The sequence below is a fragment of the Bos grunniens genome, chromosome 23 (genome assembly GCF_055505025.1).
Source record: "Bos grunniens cultivar Pamir isolate PY7600 chromosome 23, Bosgru_T2T1.0, whole genome shotgun sequence".
Taxonomy (NCBI): Eukaryota; Metazoa; Chordata; class Mammalia; order Artiodactyla; family Bovidae; genus Bos; species Bos grunniens.
The window spans coordinates 33,405,143-33,430,002 of NC_141187.1; the positions used below are offsets into that span (position 1 = coordinate 33,405,143).

General features: G+C 39.0%; 3 protein-coding genes across 3 annotated transcripts; 2 read left to right on the forward strand and 1 right to left on the reverse strand.

Moving 5' to 3' along the window:
• Positions 1-171: 171 nt before the first annotated feature.
• On the forward strand, positions 172-13,166 carry LOC147347559 (histone H2B type 1-C/E/F/G/I). The gene is made up of 2 exons (XM_086369901.1): positions 172-591; positions 12,330-13,166. The coding sequence occupies exon 1, from the start codon at positions 202-204 to the stop codon at positions 580-582; it is 381 nt and encodes a 126-aa protein (XP_086226027.1). The 5' UTR covers positions 172-201; the 3' UTR covers positions 583-591; positions 12,330-13,166.
• A 1,180-nt stretch (positions 13,167-14,346) lies between these two features.
• LOC147347560 (histone H1t-like) lies at positions 14,347-18,477 on the forward strand. The gene is given in 2 exon segments (XM_086369892.1): positions 14,347-16,087; positions 16,089-18,477. Coding segments are annotated over 2 exon segments (636 nt in total). The 5' UTR covers positions 14,347-15,551; the 3' UTR covers positions 16,189-18,477.
• LOC147347561 (histone H4) lies at positions 18,119-18,462 on the reverse strand. Its single transcript, XM_086369910.1, has one exon. It carries the CDS (start codon positions 18,460-18,462, stop codon positions 18,151-18,153), a length of 312 nt encoding a protein of 103 aa, XP_086226036.1. The 3' UTR covers positions 18,119-18,150.
• Positions 18,478-24,860: the final 6,383 nt, after the last annotated feature.

Sequence of the window (24,860 nt, forward strand, 5' to 3'; positions counted from 1 at the left end):
ACGAGACTCAGCGAAATAGCCAATAGTAAAGCTGAATTTCCATACCTTATTTGCATAGTTCTGCCCATAGATGACAACCTTGCTGTTTATCTTCCAATTAACTAAGACACGCTCTGCATCCCTCATTAGCATAAAGGCCCTATAAGTAGCAGAAATCCGCTTCCTATTTTCCATTTATTTTTCTTGTTTTCAGGTTTTAAAATGCCTGAGCCAGCCAAGTCCGCTCCTGCCCCGAAAAAGGGCTCCAAGAAGGCAGTGACCAAGGCCCAGAAGAAAGATGGGAAGAAGCGCAAGCGCAGCCGCAAGGAGAGCTATTCTGTGTATGTGTACAAGGTGCTGAAGCAGGTCCACCCGGACACTGGCATCTCGTCCAAGGCCATGGGCATCATGAACTCCTTCGTCAACGACATCTTCGAGCGTATTGCGGGCGAGGCATCGCGCCTGGCGCATTACAACAAGCGCTCAACCATCACCTCCAGGGAGATCCAGACGGCTGTGCGCCTGCTGTTGCCCGGGGAGTTGGCCAAACACGCCGTGTCCGAGGGTACCAAGGCTGTCACCAAGTACACCAGCTCCAAGTAAACTTGCCAAGTAAGCGTCTTTACACCTAACCCCAAAGGCTCTTTTAAGAGCCACCCACGTGTGCACAGAGAGAGCTGTAATCTATGTACGATAGATTTTCATTAATGGGCCTAAGGACTGACGGAACTAGTACGTTAATCTGAATGAGAAATTATAAAAAACTGAAAAGGGGGCTGGTGTATTGTAATATCAGTTTAAGAGGCTTGCAATTCGACAAGTCTCCATTACAGCTGAACTGAGGACTAGTAATGGAAAGCGGGGAAACTAGGCGGGCTGAGGAAAAGGGCTGCAATTGGATTTAGCATACAGTGTGAAGCACACAAAATTCCCAAACCAGGCAGTCGCTGGGCGGGACGGGTTGAGGGAGGGGAAGAGCGCACCTCGGAGTAACGTTTCCATTCTCTAAAAAAGGTGAGTAGACTAAAGGCATAAAATCTGCTACAAAGGAAACAAAAACCCTGTGTTCTTCAGTGTTCAGTTTTCTCTGACACCTAAGAAAAATACAGAGGCCTGTCTGACGCTTGCTAGTCAGGCCTCCGTTGGAACAGCTCCACAATCACTGGCTGCCTAACCTGGAAGGTATGCTAAAAAATGATGTGCAGCCCCGGCCTAAATAACGTATAAGTGTAAATATAGGTCAATGGCATATGCTTTTCACACCAGCTCCTCAAACTATGTTTCCAAGTCCCTTAACAGCTGTCATAGGATTTTTTTTCTATACCTCTAGTTAGCCTGCCCCATGCTTGAGGATCCAAATCAGACCAACCTCTCCTCACTGCCTAATCTGTTTACCCAAAATAGGTTCAAACATGGGTTTGAAAATTAGGTTCAAACATAGGTTCAAAAAACCCAGGCTGCCTACAAGATTTTTATTTCGTTCTCTTCCTGTTTTCCTCACATATAAATTCTGGTTTGTCTTTGTTGGATGAAGTAATTCTTGCTTGATTTCTCTTCAGTACAAGAGCAGGCTGGCTAATCATTAACACTTGACAGTTTATTTCTGAAAAGTCCACCGAGACATTGTTTACCTGAGTCCTACCTTAGGAATCAATAGAAATGTGACCTGAATATATACCTCGTCTAGCCCTGGGCACTTTTGAGTTTCCTGTTTCTCTTCCCTTGGCTGCATGCTGAAATTTATTTTTGCCCAGTTTGCTTCTTGATTTGGTGTTTAGATTGGATACACATTAGTGGTTTTATGATTAGATCATTAAGTGATTGGCACAGTGGTAAAGAATTCACTCCACCTGCCTCTGGAGGAGATGCAACCATCCCTGGATCAAGAAGATCCCCTGGATCTTGTGGATCTTCTTGGAGTAGGAAATGGCCACCCACTCCAGTATTCTTGCCTGGAAAATTGACTGAAGGACTGAGCCTGAGCAACTGATCGCCCATGCACAGTAAGAGATTTTGTTACTGTTGAGTCGCCAAGTTGTGTCCAACTCTTCGTGACCTCATGAGCTCTAGACTGCCAGGGTCCTTTCTCCATGGGATTTCCAGGCAAAAATACTGGAGTGGGTTGCCATTTGCTTCTCCAAGGAATCTTCCGGACCCAGATATTGAACCTGAGGCTCCTGCCAAGTCTCTTGCATTATAGGTGGATTCTTCACCCCTGAGTCACCTAATTGGTGGCAAAGCACAAGGTCGAATTTGGTTCATTTCTTAATCTTTTGGGGGTTGTTTGAGGATTCTTATATAATCTCTGGCAATTGAGAACACAGGATCAGGAAGCTGGTGTTTATCTTTCTAGCCTTTGATGGGATCCACTGTATTTGGTGTTTTGTGTCTATATACTGTGTGTTCTTTTAACTAAAAATCAGAGTTTCTTTCAAAACTGTTTCTGTGATTACTCAATACGAGTCCAAATAATTGTTTTTATCTGCAAAAGCAATATTCCTGCTTCAAAAATAATGTAAATATAAAATGGCCACCTAAAACTTTTTACCTTAATAAAGTTGTAGACCCAACAGAAAACTGAAGGAAAAAAAAAACAAGGAAATAGAATCTTCTTCATGGAATTGGCCTGTCTTGGTATCCTGAAGCCTCAAAAGTTTATGATTCAGTAATTCAAAAATAATAATAATAATAAATTGTCTCTTCTTTAAGTAAAGTTAGAGAGGAGAGAGAAGAAATATGCTATTATAAATAGAGCTATTGAATTACGTTAAAAAAGAGAGAGAGCACTTCCAATACCTGTTTTAAAACAAACATTTAATAGTTTACAATCCTTAAAGAGTTCATTGTGAGGGATGTGGTCCTGGAAACTAGAATTTCCTACCAACCTTTGAAGGATATGAGAGACTTTACTCATATTCTGAGCGATGGTGTTCCCCAAGGCATTTCTAATCATAATCACATTTGTTTAACCGATTAACATACTTAAATCTCTGTGCTGTTTTTAAATTAAATATCTTTAATTTTTGTTACATTTCACAATTAGCTCCTCTAAAAATTGTACGGGTAATTGAGAATCTTAAAGCTTTATGAATACAAATAATTTTAAAGAAATTATCTACTTCAGCAGGAAATTTTAAAAATTATAATGTAAACTCAAATTTTAAATAGCTTATATAAAGGCTAAACACATCAATTTAAAATAAGAGGAAAATCAAATTCTCCTGATTCTTTAAATGTGGCTACATCTTAAGTGGTTACTCAGGCAAAAAAATACAAAGTTTAACTGGATTTAATTAGTGGTGATTGTTAACAAGTTATGAGATAAGAAACAGAACTACTCCACTATCTTCAAACAACTTAAATATTTTAATACATGGCATGTAATTCTATAGGAAAAAATCAAATATTTCTAATATAACTTTTTGGATAAATTTACTGGCTTAAAATTTTGCTTTACAAAATGGATCTATGTCTTTTTATTTATTATTGTCATAATGTAAAAGTAATGTTACCATAATATTCTAGTTAACACAAGTTTAGGGATTATTTTCTTTCAAAAAAAAAGAGCTAATTTAAATTTGCTAAGTTACTTCAACTCGGTTTAGTGATTAGATGAGTTAACATCTATTTATTTAAAATTCTACATTATGTTAACCATGCATTGAACTAAATTATCACAAGATAGTGATAAAGTGGATAGGTAATGTCACTTTTAAAATGGAATTATTTTTTATAAGATTACAAATCATATTGAATCAGTGTGTCAACTTAAATCGTGAATTCAAAGTTTATAGATACTACAAAATTTAGGTGGTATTAAATTGAGTAAATGAATGCCTAATCTTTGGATACCTGAGCAATTTCTAAATTGGAGAGTACAAAATACACATCACTAAAAACAATTAGAACTGTGCAAGCCTTTTATTTTTACACAGTTGAGAATGATCATAGATTAATAGGTTAGAGAGCATATAGATGCCTTCGGAGAATGGGAATAGGTATGCTTGTTTTTGGCACTTTAAATTTGTAAAGGGTGTAAGTAAAAGATACATGTGAGCCCAGAGAACAAGGAAGGTTTTGAATGGCCTCCCAGTTTCTTTATGCCTGTGAGGGAATACAATTGCCTGCTTCCTAAAAGGGCTGTTGTTAATACAAACAGCTCTGACTCTAACCAAGTACTATAGCTACAGAGAAACACAAATCTATACACAGACAATGGCTATGTTTGGTCTATTCATTTAATGGGAAGTTGTTATTGTTCATTCAGGTGACATGTGTGTGTAAGTCACTCAGTTGTGTCTGACTTCTTGCGATCCCGTGGCTCCTCTGTCCATGGAATTCCCCAGGCAAAAATACTGGAATGGGTTGCCATTCCCCTCTCCAGGGTATCATCCTTATCCAGGAATCAAACCTGGGTCTCCTGCATTGCAGGCAGATTTTTACCATCTGAACCACCGGGGAAGCACGCATTAATGTAGTAAATTCAATTTAATATGTGCTGTCTTATTTATGCTAATAAAGTAAATGCACCTTAAAGCTGCTGTTAAAAACTTTGAATTTATAATTATATTTATCAACCATCCCCTCAATAAAAATTGACTATCCAAATCTCTCATAACTGTTGGTAAAACCACCCACAGACTTTATAGTCATGTAGCCAAAAATAACTCCAACAGCAAGCACAAACTAGTTCAGATTTTACAAAAATGTTGATTAGCTCAAAGACGTAACAAGTGATTGAATCTTGCCTTATCTCCAATTAGTATAACTTGAAAAACCATAAAGGTGGGACAGTGAACATTAACAAGCCAATTTCATGTTATTGTTTCAAAATATATGGATTTTTTTTTTTACAACCTGGGAATATCTGTAATCCTTTTAAATAATAAAAAATGAGATCATAGATAAAATATTAGAACATATCAATCTATATGACCCACTAACTGCTAAGGAGATAATACAAATAATTTAAAGTATAATTACCCAAAAGATTTAATTTTTACTATAAAAATTTTATTTTTTACTATACCAAAATTTTACTTCTAACCAAAATAATAATGATAATATGATCTACATCTGAGTAGTCTCAAACTCTTATCATTTGAAATTGTACTGAAAATTCCATGTGACTTGTTTTTTCTTCACTTGACATGTTTCAATTATCAGATGTTTCCTGAAACTAATGTTAGCTACATTTGTCATATATAAAATAAATGCAGTCTACACGAAGACTTCAACAGACACACCTCTATCTAATATAAAATTAAAAGTTGTATTAAAAGAGACATTTTTAAAAAATGTCAACTTTTAACAATGCTATGCTTTGCTTAGTCATGTCTGACTCTTTGCAACCCCATGGACTATAGTCCACCAGTCTCCTCTGTTCATGGCGATTCTCCAGGCAAGAATACTGGAGTGGGTTGCCATGCCCTCCTCCAGGGGATATTCCCAACCCAGGTATCCTGAGTTGCAGGCAGATTCCTTTTACCACCTGAGCCACACGGAAGCCCTTAATAATGCTAGAAAAGGCCATTTCCAGTATTTTAAACTATGAGTGTTTTTAAGCTTCAGGACAAATGGATTATTTTTTTCACATAGTAAACACATTTAGAATTTTACCACTTGGATATACACTCTCATTGGAAAGTGAATCTGGAGGCTTACTAAAAGATTTTCAGAATTTTGGAGGTAGGAAGTTTTCCTCTGAAGATTCTACAGATCCAGATGAGATCTAGAATAGATCGCTTTTTCCTTCTTCTTCCTTTTGTGTTACTCTTTGACCTTTTCTCCATTATCTGTTTTATCAATGATTAGATTTCAGATTTGTTCTTCCCAAGTATTAGAAGACTCTCTGTGTTTGGCTTTCCCAGGTGCTGCAGTGCCTGCCAAGGCGGGAGTCACATGAGACATGGGTTTGAGTCATGGGTTGGGAAGATCTCCTGAAGGAGGAAATGGTAACTCACTCCAGTATTCCTGCCTGGAAAATTCCATGGACAGAGGAGCCTGGCCAGCTTCAGTACACGGGATCATTACTGAGAGAATGAGGACTCACAAGTATTTGAAAATAATTTTAAATCCTTAGAACGTAGTCCTCTGTACCTTGACTAAACGTTCTTGAACAAAAGACTGTGTACTCCATAATCTATTTCTGAGTATGGCTTAAGTAGTTAAAACTGCAATTAGAAAAAATGACACTTATTTAACTTAATTCCATGAAAATGATCTTTGAGAACTGTTCTTCTATTTTCAGTTCAGTTTAGTTCAGTTCAGTCGCTCGTTCATGTCCAATTCTCTGTGACCCCATAGACTGCAGCACACCAGGCCTCCCTGTCCATCACCAACTCCAGGAGCTTACTCAAACTCGTCCATTGAGTCAGTGATGCCACCCAACCATCTCATCCTCTGTCATCCCCTTCTCCTTCTGCCTTCAATCTTTCCCAGCATCAGGGTCTTTTCAAATGAGTCAGTTCTTTGCATCAGGTGGCCAAAGTACTGGAGTTTCAGCTTCAGCATCAGTCCTTCCAATGAATATTCAAGACTGCTTCCCTTTAGGATGGACTGGTTGGATCTCCTTGGAGTCCAAGGAACTCTCAAGAGTCTTCTCCAACACCACAATTCAAAAGCATCAATACTTCGGTGCTCAGCTTTCTTTATAGTCCAACTCTTACATCCATACATGACTACTGGAAAAACCATAGCTTTGACTAGATGGACCTTTGTTGGCAAAGTAATGTCTCTGCTTTTAATAAGCTGTCTAGGTTGGTCACACCCCACTCCAGTACTTTGCCTGGAAAATCCCATGGATGGAGGAGCCTGGTAGGCTGCAGTCCATGGGGTCGCTAAGAGTCGGACACGACTGAGCGACTTCACTTTCACTTTTCCCTTTCATGCATTGGAGAAGGAAATGGCAACCCACTCCAGTGTTCTTGCCTGGAGAATCCCAGGGATGGAGGAGCCTGGTGGCTGCCGTCTATGGGGTCACACTGAGTCAGACACGACTGAAGTGACTTAGCAGCAGCAGTTAGCAGCTAGGTTGGTCATAACTTTTCTTCCAAAGAGCAAATGTCTTTCAATTTCATGGCTGCAGTCACCATCTGTGGTGATTTTGGAGCCCAAAAAATAAAGTCTGTCACTGTTTCCATTGTTTCCCCATCTATTTGCCATGAAGTGATGGGAATGGATGCCATGATCTTCATTTTCTGAATGTTGAGTTTTAAGCCTACTTTTTCACTCTCTTTCACTTTCATCAAGAGGCTCTTTAGTTCTTCTTCACTTTCTGCCATAAGGGTAGTATCATCTGCATATCTGACGTTATTGATATTTCTCCTGGCAATCTTGATTCCAGCTTGTGCTTCTTCCAGCCCAGCGTTTCTCATGATGTACTCTGCATAGAAGTTAAATAAGCAAGGTGACAATATACAGCCATGACGTACGCCTTTTCCTATTTGGAACAAGTCTGTTGTTCCATGTCCAGTTCTAACTGTTGTTTCTTGAACTGCATACAGATTTCTCAAGAGGCAGGTCAGGTGGTCTGGTATCCCATCTCTTGAAGAATTTTCCACAGTTTATTGTGGAAAGGCTTTGGCAGTCAATAAAGCAGATGTAGATGTTTTTCTGGAACTCTCTTGCTTTTTTGATGATCCAGCAATGTTGGCAATTTGATCTCTGGTTCCTCTGCCTTTTCTAAATCCAACTTGAATATCTGGAAGTTCATGGTTCACATACTGTTGAAGCCTGGCTTGGAGACATTTGAGCATTACTTTGCTAGCGTGTGAGATGAGTGCAATTGTGCAGTAGTTTGAGCATTCTTTGGCATTGCCTTTCTTTGGGATTGGAATGAAAACTAACCTTTCCCAGTCCTGTGGCCCCTGCTAGTTTTCCAAATTTGCTGGCATATTGAATGCAGCACTTTCACAGCATCGTCTTTTAGAATTTGAAATAGCTCAACTGGAATTCCATCACCTCCACTAGCTTTGTTCGAAGAGATCTCTAGTCTTTCCCATTCTATTGTTTTCCTCTATTTCTATTTCTTCTATTTAAGACCTATCAATTAAGTACTTGAAGATTAAAGAGTTTTCAAATATTTCTTATTATATATGTGATTGCCCTCATGAACTTTTTGTTCTCCTCCTCTGTTTAATGTGCAGATGACAAAATGTTCCAAAGAGGAGACTAAAACCCACTACAACTGACAATAAGAGTCTTGATCAAAGTGGGGAAGTTGATAGACTTTGATGCTGGAAATGGTGAAGATATAGCCTATCTAAAATGAAAATACTGATTGAGAGTTGGTGGAATATATTACACAGAGGCAGCCTGTCACATTATGCTTCATAGCCAATCTTGAGAATTTATAGAGAATCATCATTATTTTTAAATCCTCTTTGATCTATGTAAGAACAGATTGTCCACAGTGAACTCTTTCCTACTGAAAATAATGTACAAACATGATATCCTGTTCATGGACAGTCTGCAGGCATTTTGTTCCTTCTTTCTATTATATAGACATCTTTTTTGACCTTTTTGGATGAAATAATCTATTGTTTGACATACCTTATACACAAGTAAACAGTGTGCTAATAATTAATAGAACAACTTTGAATTACTGTTTGACAGACCTACTATTCTGAGCCTGTGGGGTGATAATAATTACCTACTTATGAAGATAGGGTGAGGATTAAATGAAATGACAAGTTAAAATATTTGTCCTAGAAATGATATGATGCCAGTAAAGTGACAGCACAGTATTGCTCCCTGATGACTAAAGTGTAGCCCCTGGAGACAGAACCTCCAAATTTAACTCCCAGCTTGCCAACTATTAGCTGTAAGACTGATGCAAGCCATTAATCTCTCTGTGCTTCTTCTCTATCTTGAGGATGATAGTGATAGCACGTACCTTCTAGATGTTTGTGACGATCAAAGACCTTTAATGAAAAAAAACCAAACACGTTTAATGCATAGAACACACTTTGAAGAGTGCCTGGCCCATAGTAGGTACTCACTTTTTGTGTGATGTTTGACAAGTTTCACTTATATCCTTCTTTACATCCTAAAGGGAACTAAGGCAGCTTATGACTGAAGACCTTGATAGGAATTTCAAAAGCAATATGAAAAGATTGCCAGTGGATTCCACTGAATTTACATTGGCCCAACAAGTTGAACGAACATGCATTTTCTTTCTCCATTTATATTTGATTAGGTCCCTAAGCATATACCTAAGGACATAAAGAATGATAGCTGTCATTTGTCTTGAAACTTCCAGATTTGTAAAGATGTATAGATTCAGTACTTTGCAGTCCAACAGACCTAAATTCAAAAGCATTTAAAATGAGTTAGCTTTTCCAAACTTTCACCTTGTGCAATCCTGGATGACTAAGCATAAAAATAAATTGGGTCAAATACACAGTTGCCTAGACTCTGATTAATCTTTTTGGACTCTGAAAATCAGCTTGATGTATCCTCAGGTACTATGCTATGCTATGCTAAGTCACTTCAGTCGTGTCCGACTCTGTGTGACCCCATAGACGGCAGCCCACCAGGCTCCCCAGTCCCTGGGATTCTCCAGGCAAGAACACTGGAGTGGGTTGCCATTTCCTTCTCCAATGCATGAAAGTGAAAAGTGAAAGTGAAGTCGCTCAGTCGTGTCTGACCCTCAGCGACCCCATGGACTGCAGCCTATTGTAAATTAGGAAAAAGAAATTTGGAGAATCAGCAACTTTCTTATTGTCCCACCTCAGTTCTGAGAGAGGAAAATGAGGCTTTGATTTGCTTATTTAAAGACTCACATAACCTTATCATCTAATAAGCAATTTGTATTGTAATTAATAGAAAGAGCTAGTTTTGTCTTTCTATGGGTATTCATGGTGTTAGATGTCCCAGCTGCAGGCTCAGAGAGATGAAGGAACAAAAATGCTGAGGCTTGTCTCATTCTGTGAGGAAACTGACATAGATAGAGGAGGAGATACTGGGGTAAAACCTTGATCTTATCACTTTCAGCCCAAGTTCTCGAACAGTAAAAGAATTGGCTTCAAAAGCAATAAAGATAAAACCTTATTCTCATTTTCTTTTTTCTCTCCTCTACTCCTCTTCTTCTTTGTTTTTCTTTATTTTCTTTTCACTTTTTTCCCTAATATAATAGATCTTATCTCAGTTGTAGGACAAGATATAAAAACATCAAAGATTTAAATGTGCCCTTTTTATTGCTGGATTTGCATGAACAGTTCAGATGATAAATGTTACTCACTAGATTTTTCAACACATGCATTTTGGCTTTAGTGCACTGAAATACATATATTTTTTAAAATTGAAAGAAATAAATACAATTACATATTTAAGAATTCTACAGAGATGATGCAAGTTCTGAGATCTTGAAAGGAAGAATGCCTGCTAGCCTCCAAGGTGAGTCAAGGATACCAGCGAGCATCAGGGTGAAAGTTTTTTGGAGGTTCTGGAAAGTGCTCAGTATCTTTGACTCTAAACATTCGAGACTGAGCCTGACTCCATCAATTCTAGACATAAATAGTGTGAGTGGATTGGATTTTTTTTTCCTGCATTCATATTTTTATGAGATATTTTTAGATAGTTTTGGTTTACAACAAAATTGAGAAGGAGGTACAGAGATTTCTAAAATATCCCCTACCTCCCCCACCACACACACACACACACATGTAGCCTTGCCCATTATCAACATCACTCATCAGAATGGTATATATATACATTTTAACCAACCAAGGATGAGCTTATATTGACACAACAGCATGATCACCCACAGTCTGTAGTTGACCTTAGGATTCATTCTTGATGTTGTAGGTTTTATGGGTTTGGTCAAATGTCTAATGACATACTTACATTTACTGACATGAAACACAATTTGATGGGCTCTTCCCCCTGCCCTCTGTCGGTGGTCTCTTTCTCTCATGTTCTATACTGCAGTCAGATTTGCACGTGCTTTGTTTTTCTTGGTTTTTAGCCTCCCACATATGCTAGAACTCCCTCTTTGATATTTCTACCACAGAAGGAATGTAGACAGAGTAGCACTGTAGACAGAGTTGAATGTAGACAGGATGGTCTAAGGAAGGGTTCCTTCCCTTTCTCCTTTGGCTCTATGGACCATCCTCTGGTTCTTGTTCATTTAGAGGCTAAGGAGCCATCTTCAGTGATGATCTCTTGGAAAAAGACAGTCACTGTCCTCTTGGAGCTTACATCTCAGCTAGGGAAGATAGGCAACAAGCAATAGTTACAATAAGTAATTATATAGAATATGAGAAAGGAATTAGTGCTATTGAAAGGGAAAATGTAAAACAGGGGAATCAAGAGGATCAGTAGATATAATTTGTACATTAGCACTCATTAAAATGTTCAATATAATAAGAGTAGCTAATACTAGTGTAGCACTTAGTATGAGCCAGCTACTAGTCTAAGTGCTTTCCTCTGTTAACTCAGTTTATTCTCAAACAATAAAATGTTAGTTGCAAAGTGCTTACCCAGCTCTTGGAGGAAGACCCAGGAATGAGAAAAAGACGAGAAATCAAAGTCCTATACGATCTACTTTTGAAGTGTCTCGAGTACTTGTCTCTTCTTCTAGCACCCAAAGAGGAGTTGGAAAATGAACTTTGTAACAACCCAAGAAAGAGACTAAGCATTTGGGTATATTTCCATTAGATGCTTGATTTGGCTTATTGAAAAGTGGGGAATGACTTCATCTGCCAGCAGCCCAGAGGGACGAGCATCTGAGAGAAGGGAGGCTTCTGGGAACTGTTAAAACTACTTAATGTGGGAATAACAAGCTGGAACTCATCAACCTGTTGTCATGCAAGCGCCTTCCTCATTCCTCATAAGCGGTTCCACAAGGCTCACCACAAAGCACCTCACCCTCGAAAATCCGCATCGCCTGGCCTTTGTCACTATGTCTCCTTTGTGAAAAGCCCTAACACTCTTTCCTCACCTGATAAATGAGTACCCGCCCTTCAAGACTGAACTCAAACCTGACTTACTGGACACTAACTAGATCATGCTCATCTTTTATTTACAAGTGCACACAGACTTAAGCATTGGAGGGTTTGGGTTTACTGTAGAGGATGGCACACCATCCAACAGCTGTCCCACCTGGGAAACTCAATCTCTCCAAGCCTTAATTTCCTCAACTATAAACCACGGAGTACCATTATAGGTACCTCAGAAGCTTGTGCAAGAATAAATCCATTGGTACCTATAAAGTGGTTAGAGCACTGCCCAGCACAGAACAGACACCCAAAGAACATTAGCCATTGTGATTATTGTTGTTCTGAGTCAGTATCAGATATTTGATGAATTATAGAAGTGAATTAATCAATCAATCTTTCTTTTTACAGGAGGAGCAAATGGGCTTTAGAAAAGTATTTTCCCACTACTGGTCACCGCTGGACTTTATTATATCTCAAAAATAAGTCAATGAAAATGACTGATACCAGAAGCAGATAAAAGATATTTTCAACAATCATAGAAAAATCAATGAGAACCTGGCTAAGGCATTTATTTTGAGTATAAAAATTTTAAATGGCTATTTGAGAAATTTGCAAGAAGAAAAATACATAACAGAAAATTAAATCTTAGTATCTCTTTTCTATATGTATATAAGACCTATGAATATATAAATATGAACATATATGAGATTCACCTATAAAAATATGTCATTTAAAAACCAAATTTAAGTATCATGCTATGTATGTACATATATCGAGTTTTCTAGGTAATATGCCTAGAAACACATTTTTTAATGGGTATATTATTACTTATGCAAGTAGTCCTCTGTTACTGGCTATTTAGATTGTGTTCCATTTTTATGCATTATAAATCATATAGGCCACACTTCTTTGTATGTAAATCTCTGTTTAAATATTTATTTCCTTAGAATAGACTTCTGGAAGTAGAATACTAAATCCCAAGGTAAAATCATTTTTTAATGTTCTTAATATATACATTGTCAAATTGCCTTTCAGAAGGACTGTGCCAGTTTATAATCCCAGTATAATTTAAAAATTCTTGTTTTCATAGCTGTCATTTTTACTGAGAACACTTTTAAAGCATTGTTAACCAGATAGATTAAAAAAAAATTGAACTGTAATTTCCTTTATTATGAATAGAGGCAGTATTTTTTCCCATGCTTTTATTAGCCATGACCCCATAAAAAATAAACTGCTGTAAAATAATGGACGTGCCTGCAATCATTCCATGGGAAATCACCGTGTAAAGAATAAGTAGGTAGGATCTTAGGTTAAGATCAAGAAACAACTATTTATCAGGTGCCTCCTCTGTCCAGGACAATGCTGGAATAATGAACCATGTTTGGCCCTGTGTAACTAAAACTGCTTTTACCTACATTGTTTCATATAAGCCTCCTAACCAGTACATGAGAAAAGTGTGGCTATGGATTGACTTATGCACTGCCCCTCTCCAAATTAATTTACTAAGACCCTAACCCCTTTTGTTAACTATATTTGGAGACAGAGCTTTTAGGAGGTAATTTAGGTTAAAGAGGTCATAAAGATGGGTCCCTAATCCAATAGGATTCCAGGTCTCACAAGAAGAGAAAGAGGGAGCCATCACTCTTCTGGTGCGCATGCACTAAAGAAAGACTGTATAAGGACACAGTAAGAAGGCAGCCGTCTATAGGATAGGAAAAGAGGTGTCACCGGAACCTGACCATGCTGGCACCCTGGCCTTTCCTAGCCTCCAGAGCTGTGAAGAAATAAATTTCTATTGTTTATGCCACCAGTCTATTTTGTTTGAGTAGCCTGAGAAGACTAAGAGTGAGATGGGAGAAGCAGAGCCTTTTGAAGATAGACTTCTTGAAATAAAGTCCCAGCTTTCCTGCTCACTAGCTCTAAGACTTTAGGCAAGTTATGTGACTTTTCTGTGACTCAGGTTCCTCATATATAAAATAAATTCCTACATTTTTTACTATTTGAGGGAAAAATATGTGGGACAACGATTCTCACATATATACTGTATATATGTGTGAGCTTGTTTTTATGGTATATTTTAGATTTATAATGCAAAATATGAATCTTTTTTCTATGGATATTAAATTATGGAATCTAAGAATTTTTTAAAATTCCATTCTTTGTTATTTTTACAGCAATGATATATTCTGTCCATTCCATAACCCAACCCTAAATCACTGACAATTAATGGCACAACCTCTAAGGGATCACCAAAGTTCAGGGAAACCAAATACACGTTAAAAGAGAGTCCTCAGTAAGCTGTAATCTAAGGAGAAAAAATTTTCAAAGGGTCAGAATGTATTAGTAGGCTGTGAAATCAATCTCATGATTTACAACTAGCATTTTTAAAAAATAAAATAAAATAAACGATTAAAATATATCAGAGAACCCTTAAGGTAGCATTGTTTTCAGAGTTTTTGTTTCAGATGTTTGTGTGTATGTGCACATGTGGGTGCATGGATGTGAAGCAAAGAGAGTGAAAGAGATTTTTCTATTTTACTTTGCAATTAGAAGTTTGCAAGTCTCACCATCTGATTTCTTCTGAAGTATTTCAGAAGAAGAAGTATTACATTATCGTAGTCATTCTTTCCCCACAGCTCTGTAGACACAAATGCCAGGCCAGTCCTTTTAGAGATCTGGGTCTGTGGTTTCCAAGGAGCTCTTCATATCAGGGTTCCTGCCTCACATTTTATATTAAGGGGAGGGATTGTATCTGTTTCCTTGAGGGTTTTTTGTTTTTTTTTTACAGTGAAGTGTCAAAGAGATGGGGGTGGACATAGGGGTAAGGTTTCAACTAATGAAACCAGAAACAAAACTCAGTTTAGGACGCCAGCCACAAGGGGACCTGATTTTGGCCAAGCAGATATCATGCGTGAGATCCATATTATTTACTTCATGCTTGAGGGTCTGCTATCAAGCTGTAGAGACTGAGAAGTTATTTTAGTCACAAACAATCCACATGCCTGTAGATCATGGTTTACTAGATTGTGTTTGCCCAAATAAGGTGGTACCCTGAAGTTTTTTCAACAATTCTAAAAGCATCTTTCAAGTCTGCAGTGAGACTTCTAAGATATCTGTGTTACTTCCCTCATGCACATAAATAATTTTCAACTAGAATAAAGGTGTGAATAACTTATTTTTTCCACCGACTGGAAGCCAACCATATGGAAAACCACTCAGGAAACATGAGATAAGTCTTTCGTTTAAAATTACTTTTATAGTTATAAGGAAAAGAGGAAGTTTTGTTCTTCTCTTTAAATTGTGGTGACAATTGAGAGCTTTATTGAATAGCTTTGGCATACAGAGTCATTTTTCATTAAAAACTGAAAAGGCATCTGAAATCTGTATCTCTATGGATTATTCAGCAGTAGAACCTGGGCAATTCCGTGCAAGAGATTTTTGAGCTATTCAATTTTTGGAAGTGAAACAAACACAAATGCTCCTCCCCCAAGGGGCGGGGGCGGTGCCTGAGCGATGAACCAATCACAGCGCGCCCTGCCCTATATAAGGCCCTGAGGGTCTCCTCCCCTACAACCAGCGACACTTTAGCGAGTACTGGCAGAATGATATGTTCTGTTTTTCTTTGCTGTTATGTCCGAGACGGCGCCTGCCGCTCCAGCCGTCCAGGTTCCGGCTTCCATGGACAAACCTCAAGCGAGGAAGCGGGTAAAGAAGCCAGTTGGCTTGACGGGTGTAAATCGGAAGACAGCAAGCGCATCAGTGTCCAAGTTGATTACTGAGGCACTTTCGGTCTCCCAGGAGAGAGCTGGCATGTCCTTGACTGCGCTGAAAAAAGCACTATCAGCCGCAGGTTACGATGTGGAGAAAAATAACAGTCACATTAAGCTGGGTCTCAAAGGCCTGGTGAGCAAGGGAATCCTGGTACAGACTAGGGGTATCGGTGCGTCCGGCTCTTTCAAGCTCAGCAAGAAGGCTGTTCCTGAGCTTTGTAAGGGAAAAGTCAAAAAACCTGCTGCTGCGAAGAATAGGAAGCTGGCCTTATCCAGAGATTCAAAGTCTCCGAAGAATGGTAAAGCCAACAAAAGAGCTAAGAAGCCGAGGGCCACGGCGGCTCAGAAAGCTGCTAGGAACGGGCGGAAAGCTAAAAGAAGCAAAGACAAACAACGGGAAGAGTCCAGTGAAGGCCAGGGCAGGAAAGCCCAAAACTGGGAATCCTAAGCTGACCCTGCAGAAAACTAATACTAGGAAAGCAACAACCAAGAAGTAACATTTCTTCACCAGATTTCATAGAATCCAAAGGCTCTTTTCAGAGCCACCTAAGTGATTTTAGGAGGGTGTAACATCGTTTCCATAAGTGTCTGGAAGACTACTGGTTCTAAGTATTTGATAAATGAACCTGTAATGTGGTGAAATGTATCTTATTGAACATACAGTACAGATACTTTAGCATGGGTACTGTCCAATTCCAGAGAATTGTCCATCCTAACAAAATCAGGGCACATTCCTTAAGTTCTCAAATGCTCTTAGAATACTGGAGGGGGCAGCCATTCTCTAAGAGGATCTTCCCGATGCAGGGATCAAACCCAGGAATCTTGCATTAGCAGGCATATTCTTTACCATCTGCACCACTAGAGAATTCCTCTTCAAAAGCTACTACGTTTAAAGTTTAGGCCTAGTCTCTGAGTGGAGATCTGCCCCATGCCTCAACTATGTTTTACCACGTTTTGTTTTTTTCTTCCCCTAATTCTACTCCAGTATGTACTTTTATGTATCATTCTGTATAAGGGTTCTGAACTCCATATCCATGGACTTAACAGGGGTTAATATACGGAAAGGGGTTAATATACGGAAACAAAGGTCTCGATTTGGGTTAGTGGGAAGTTTTGTGTTTTTTTTTTTTTTTTTAACGTATTAAACATCTTTCCACTGTGATTTTGTGTAAATCAAACGTTTTCGTTGTACAATTTGCAAGAATATTGACATTTTTGTCTTCGTTACCATGAAAGCAGTTAGATTATTTTCTGTATGTTAAGCACATATATTAAAATTTGATTTTGTAATATAGTCAATATAATTGTGGTTGTCAGTGAAGAGAGTGAGTCTTGTTCATATTGCCCTACACAGGCTGAAAAATGTTAAACGATGCATGGAGATGTTGGAGGCTCAATGTAACCTTTAAATTCCAAACCTGCTTGTATTAGGAAAAGCATCTTTTTCACTTTCAACAATTTAGTTTGTTTTTACCTAATTTGTAATTTAGCCTTATTTAAAGATCCTCGTAAATAATACATTTATACTGTTTATCTTGTTTGGGGCCTTGGTATTTGGGGCGACTTAGAACGAAGTCAATGCAAAACTATGTAATTTAAGCAGTTTCACACACAGCCATGTTCTACAGATGATTCACTAGGACATATACTGTCTGAATTCATTTGTATAATCGGACCTCTGAAGAAAAATTATTTCCTGTATGGAAAATAACTACACACAATAGTTTCGATTTGTATAGACTCAGCCACAGCTCGGAACTTTGGGTAAAGTGGCCAGTTTTACGGAGTTGGGATAGTGAAGGAAAATTCTTCACTTGCCGAAAAAGGCAGTTGAGCCCATTTTCTGTACCGGAGACTCACTGCAGAGGAAAAGGAGGCTGGCTTCATCCCACCCAGCAGTGGGCCGGCTGCCAAGCACTACTCGAACCTGTGCGGAACCGGTTAGACCACTCTGTGCCTTTGTTCCAGCGCCCATAAGAGCCGGGTATAAATTGGATTGTTCCGGGCACCGTTATGGAAGCTCTATGCCTTGGCTAACAGGAAACCAGCTTTGTAACGCAGGGGGTTTTTTTCACCACGGTGATAATCGGCCAATGAAAGCTTGTTCGCAAAGAGCCCTCATTTACATAGCTATGTATTGTGTGGGCGGTAATGCGAAGCTTTGTTCATTAAAACCGCCCGCCAACCAGTTTGAAGGCTGGACATCGGAATGCACAAAACTTAAAGGCTTCAAGTATCTTCAAAGGTGGTTGTTTTACCGCGCCTAAAATCCTATTTCCATTATGAAAAAGTCACACTTCCCAACCCCTCAGAAGTAAACTGCATTAAAGCAGCTCTCTTTCACACAAAATACCTCCTTACTCACATTTCAGTAACGTCCAACAGCTCTTTAGCGAACATTTGGGCGGCCCTGAAAAGGGCCTTTAGTTTTTCTACAGGTTTCAAGCTAGATGTTTTGCTCAACCACCAAAACCGTAAAGGGTACGGCCCTGACGTTTGAGCGCGTAGACCACATCCATGGCGGTAACAGTCTTGCGCTTAGCGTGCTCCGTATAGGTGACCGCGTCCCGGATCACATTTTCCAGAAACACTTTCAGCACCCCACGAGTCTCTTCGTAGATAAGACCAGAGATACGTTTGACGCCTCCACGACGAGCCAGACGCCGGATAGCTGGCTTAGTAATACCCTGAATGTTGTCCCGCAAGACTTTGCGATGGCGCTTAGCACCCCCCTTGCCGAGGCCTTTGCCACCCTTCCCACGACCAGACATGGTTGCTGTCGCAATAACTCAAAGGCTTTGACAGTGCCCTTAAATAGCATTCAAGCGGACCTGATTGAAAACAACACGATCAGGTGGCTTTTCCAAATTAGGTCATCAGGGGGTGGGGCAAGAAGGGGGGGTATTAACATTTCAGTGTTTTCATTGGTCAGGAAACCTCGGTCTTCAGTGAGCTCCTGGCAGGGGAGGTGGCCTTCAATGAAACGAAAGCATTAGTTTCTCTTTTGTCTTGCACTTTTTTCCTGTGCCTATTCGCAAGTGGAGTGTTTTCTTATCAGCTCAAGGACATGGAGCAAAGAGCTCCACTTCAAATTTCCTTTGCATAACTTTTTGTTGTTGTTGTTCAGTCACTCAGTCGTGTCCGACTCTTTGCGACCTTCACCATCTCCCTGAACTTTCTGGAATTCATGTCCATTGAGTCGGTGATCCTATCCAACCATCTCGTCCTCCACTTCTGCCTTCAATCATAGCTCGGTAACTAACAAATTAAGGCTTCCCAGGTGGCTCAGTGGTAAAGAATCAGTCTGCCAATGCGGGAGACGCGGGTTCCATCCCTGAATGGAGAAGATCCCCTGGAGGAGCAAATGGCAACGCACTCCAGCATTCTTGCCTGGGAAATCCCATGGACATAGGAGCCTGGCGGGCTACAGTCCATGAGGTCGCAGAGTCGGACACGACTGAGCATGAGCAAGCAAAACTAATAAATTAGATAATGGTTCCTTGGGGAATGTGAAAATAATATGTAAAGGAACATAGAATTATAGGTGATGGGACTTTCCCTTTCAATTCTTTTAATGTTTCAATTTTAAAGGCCGCATTTTAATGAGACGAACCATAAGCCTGGCCATGAAGAGGCTCTGGTACTAAAACTGCTGTGTATGGAAAGAGTAAAAAAATAGAAAAACAATTGCAAATTTCTCCATTCAAACATGTACTGCGTGACTTCTTTTTCGGCAAATACATGGGAGAGAAGGAACTTAAAGATAGGCTTCAGTAATCAGTTGCCCCTGGACCCTCTTCCTGGCCTTCTGCACCTGTCTGATTGGGCTTCAATTCTTAAAAGTTCCTTTCTCTTTTCCATTAATCCTTTCTCAACCTTCTTCAGTTTTAGAGACAAGAAAACATGTTCTGTAGCTGTTGCTGCTGCTACAGTCGTTTAGTCGTGTCCAACTATGTGAGACCCCATAGATGGCAGCCCACCAGGCTCCACCGTCCTTGGGATTCTCCAGGCAAGAACACTGGAGTGGGTTGCCATTTCCTTCTCCAATGCATGAAAGTGAAAAGTGAAAGTGAAGTCGCTCAGTCGAGTCGGACTCTTCGAGACCCCATGGACTGCAGCCTACCAGGCTCCTCCATCCATGGGATTTTCCATGCAAGAGCACTGGAGTGGGGTGCCATTGCCTTCTCCGGATGTTTTGTAGAGTTGGGGATTAATCGTAGGATGGGGCTAATACTTGATTAAGGTCATTTCTAAGCCTACAGGGCCCTCACCTGGGAGGCTTTTGATTAGATTACAGAGGGTTATGGACAGGCTAGTCCCTGTTTTTTTGTTGTTGTTGTTGTTTCTTTTTAAGCAACATAGAACAGAATTGGATCTGAATATGGTTTGAAAAGGACTTCTCAATCAAAAGGTTTCTCTTTAGTTTCCAGTTGCAGCTTTTGAAAATTTCCACAGTAAGAGTCACTCTAGTTAAATTGAAAAAGAAAAAGACTTCTCCCTCCCACCCCGACCCCAATCCTGGTTAATAGATAAATGTCTATTGGTGAGACTTAGAATGAGAATATGGCCTTACACTATAACATCAGACTAAGGCAAAAAGCTAAAAGAGACCCAGTAATGGAGAGGAAAGACCCAGGAGAGGGCAGGAAAGCTCTGCATGGCACAGAGTTTATATCACTTCTAAAATAATTAGGTGGGGTTACATTTTTCTGCCCCAAATTGAGAGTTTTTAGACTCTTGCCTTTCAACACCCTCTCCCACTATGAACCTGCACCTTATAAAGGAGACTTAGCTAGGAAGAAATGTCAAACATTACAGAGGAAAAGTATGAAGTCAGAGTTCATATGTAAACATGAAATCTGCATGTGCTTTTTAATTCATGAAGGTACAATATAGTTCCTTTTTTCTTATTCGCTTTTCCCAATTTCTTCTTTTCTAAACTTTTCTCAATGACATTGACTCAAAAAGTCATGACTGTCATAATAGAAATATTTAAAGGGTATACACATATAGATTTATGTTAAAAATGTATCCTCCTCTAGGAGCCAGGTGTTACTTGGTCCTGTGGCTTGGAAGAGAATGGGTCACCTGGAACTCATCCTCCAAGTGAACCTAGCATCACAGAACCCCATTTATGTGACCAAGACCCTACAAATTAAAACCTTGCAAGCAAGTTGTGGCTAAGTGGATACATTAAATATTTCAACAAATAAAACAGTGATGTTAACCAAACATCTTCTAAAAATATAAAATGCCCAGAACCACCCATCACAAACTCAGTCAAAATACTAGAGTTCAGGAATATATATATTTATATTTATGCATATCATTCCATAATGATAATGGACTTCCTTGGTGGCTCAGATGGTAAAGCATCTGCCTACAATGCGGGAGACCCGGGTTCAATTCTTGCCTCGAAAATCCAATGGACGGAAGAGCCTGGTAGGCTACAGTCCATGGGGTCGCAAAGAGTCGGACACAACTGAGCGACTTTTTTTCACTTTCACTTCTCATATCATTCCATGGAATATATAAATTTAACAGACAATTCTGATACTTGGCCAGGGTTGAAAATTACCAGCATATATCAACACTTTTGGGGGTATAATTGCACTTTAGTGAAAAGGAATCCCTGGGTAGCGATAGTTTGAGCAATGTTATAGTTGAGGAAATGCATAAGTACAATCTCACCTCATTTCGCCAGCCTGCCAGAGATTTATAACTTGACAGCTGAAGGCATTTGGGAACACCACTCCTGGTCTGGGGCTTCTCTCGCCGCTGGCTGATTTATCTCCTTCCCATCTAAGTCTTCAATGTATTTCTCTTTTTCAGTCAACTAATCTTTACTTTGGTATGACCTATTTTCTAATTATTCATTTTTCCTGTCATTCCCATTGCTGTGTTTTTGGTTCCATAATATACATCTACTGTGTCTGTCCCTATTTTCCTCATTTCCTCTCCTTAACCTTTTAAGAAAATGTTCTTACTTTTCCCTCTTTATTTAATTTTATTTTTTCCATTTTGGCTGCACCACATGTCTTGCAGGATCTCAGTTTCCCATCCAGGGATTGAACCTGGGTGATGGCAGTCAAAGCACCAAATCCTAACTGCCCTGCATTTTCTCTTTAGTTCAAACTCTTTTCTAAAAGTTGTTGGCACTTGCACTTTTTAGGCCTGCTGTCCTGTGTGGGTTTTCTCCTCTAAATATTCTTAACACATTTTGACCTACTGAAGAAAATGCTATTTGGACAAGCAAGTTTCTAATATTATCCTTTCTTAAACAATTGTTTCAAAATTTTAATAAACACATTTGTACTTAAATTTGATTTTTTAAATTCCATGGAATACTTTCTTACTCACACACACAAAGCACAAAGAAAGGATTTTGCATTTGTTTAGTGGTGAAAACTGTGAACCCAAAAGTACACAAAGGAAAGATCTTTATTACACCTATGTTTAAAATAAATGCTTTCTTACACACTGAATGAAGTTCCATTGGCATTATCCAAGTTTCTTGCTGTTTTAGGAAAATGCCATGTGGTCTCTCTGTTTACAGAATAAAATCTGGGCTAGTTCATGGACTTGCAGAGTAAGGTTAACTGACAAGACTTTCATTGAAGTTTATACAAGTATTGGTATTATGTTCAGCACCTCATCAAATGCACTGAAAACAGCAAAATTCTATTTTAGAATCTTTGGGTCAAAAGCCAGAATTTGATTTTTTAAAAAAAAAATAACAATACTTTCTACCCAAACCTGGTGAAGAAATGATTCACATGTGCTTAAGGCTACCCAAACTGTGATACTCCCTGAATGATAAAGAGAATAAACAGAAATGTGAATTGATAGTTAGAATTTTGTGTGTGAAAAGAAAATAACGGTCCCAAATATTTATGAAAAATTATAGAAATTTGAGATTTTATAACTGGTTATTTAAAAAATTAACAGGCCACAGTTAATAATGTGTTAATGTGAAGAGTAGAATGTTTCTTGAAATTTTGGCCTGTGTGAAACAAAACATTCTGAAATGTTAAAACTGGTCCTCTCCTCACTCGGGGAATATCCAAGGTATGGTCACTAGGCATCAGAATGGTTACTTAAAGGAGTATCATAAAATCATGCAATGGCATCAACATCAACCACGTGTTTTCTTGACTCAGAGAGAGATATTGTGTATTGGTTAGAAATTTGACTCTGAGCCAGGCTAGCTGGAAACAAAAAAATCAGCATGATCATTTTCCAGCTGTGTAACCTTTAGCAAGTTAACTAACCTCTCTGTGCCTTGGTTTCCACACAACAAAATAAGGGTAACAGAATAACAAGAGCGTACATGTCACAGGATTCTTCAGAGGAATTAAATTAACATTTAGAACAAGGCCTGGCATCTAGTAAGTACTCAATATTAGCTTAAAAAAAATTACTTTCAAGAAATATTCATGCTAAAGAAGACTTTACTGAGAATACAATTTCATCCAGCCAAGAAATAGAAGCTATAGAAGCATCTGCTTAAGTCAGACTATATGTATCCCTCATATATATGAGTAAACACCTTAGAAAATTATTCAGAAACCGAATATGTGAGATACCAGTATGCATTCTAGGCCAAGTAATAAATGCATGCATGATGTCAGGGCAACCAAGGATTTTTAGTAAAATAGTTAATGAGATAATTTAATACTGTATTAAAATCTACATATTAATCACTTATTCAAAAATGGGGAAGAAAAAAATGATGACCCAAAGTCCATAGAAATTAAAATTAGAGATATCTGTAAATATCTTCAGAGCTTAAAGTCATGCATTTTAAAATTCTAGTCATGATTAGAGTGTGTAGCTTATAAGAACCTTGCAGCATTTGAGAGAAAGGCTTTTGTTTTTAAGTGTGTGTGTGTGTACATGAAGACTGAATCAAGTACACAGCACACTGAGGCTATATTATTATAACACAAGACCAAGTTTTGCCTGTACCTCCCAGCAGGCCTTAACCAACTGCTGGCAGGTGGCCTCACCAGATTTGTTTGTTTTCCTTCTGTTCTTTTCCCAGTTAAGGCAGCTCAACAGTGCCCTGTGATTGCAGCAATTCAAATACCTGGTGAATAGTTTCATCTTTGCCCTCTCACAATTTCAGGGGCTTTTCTCCAAAGGTGATCCTGTGTGTTTTCCTTTCCTCCTTTCCCCTGAGGACTTTGCCCTACCCTTCTCCCCCTCCCCACTCCCACTCGCTATAGTCATAAAACCACTGTGACATTTTTGGCGTTGGCCACCAGATGACGCCCTTCTCCTTACTACCAAATTTGTAACTGGTTTTTGCCAGATGTAAAATAAAATAGGTAATTTAAACGTTGGTATCTGATTTAGAAAGGCACAGGAACCAGAGGTCAAATTGCCAATGTCTGCTGGATCATAGAAAAAGCAAGAGAATTCCAGAAAAATATCCACTTCTGCACCATTGACTATGCTAACGCCTTTGACTATGTAAATCACAACAAACTGGAAAATTTTTAAAGAGATGGGATACTAGACCACCATACCTGCCTCTTGAGAAACCTGTATGCAGGTCAAGAAGCAACAGTTAGAACCAGACATGGAACAGCAGACTGGTTCCAAATTGGGAAAGGAGTATGTCAAGGCTGTATATTGTCACCCTGCTTATAACTTATATTCACTTTCATCAAGAGGCTCTTTAGTTCTTCTTCGCTTTCTGCCAGAAGGGTGGTATCATCTGCATATCTGAGGTTATTGATATGTCTCCTGGCAATGGCAATCTTGATTGCAGCTTGTGCTTCATCCAGCCCAGCATTTTGCATATGCAGAGTACATATGCAGAGTACATCATGCAAAATGCTGGGTTGGATGAAGCACAAGCTGCAATCAAGATTGCCATTGCCAGGAGACATATCAATAACCTCAGATATGCAGATGATACCACCCTTCTGGCAGAAAGCGAAGAAGAACTAAAGAGCCTCTTGATGAAAGTGAAAGAGAAGAGTGAAAAGCTGGCTTAAAACTCAACATTAAAAAAACTAAGATCATGGCATCCAGTCCCATCACTTCATGGCAAATAGATGAGGAAACAATGGAAACAGTAACACTTTCTTCTCTTGGATTCCAAAATCACTGCAGATAGTGACTGCAGTTATGAAATAAAAGATGCTTGCTGCCTGAAAGA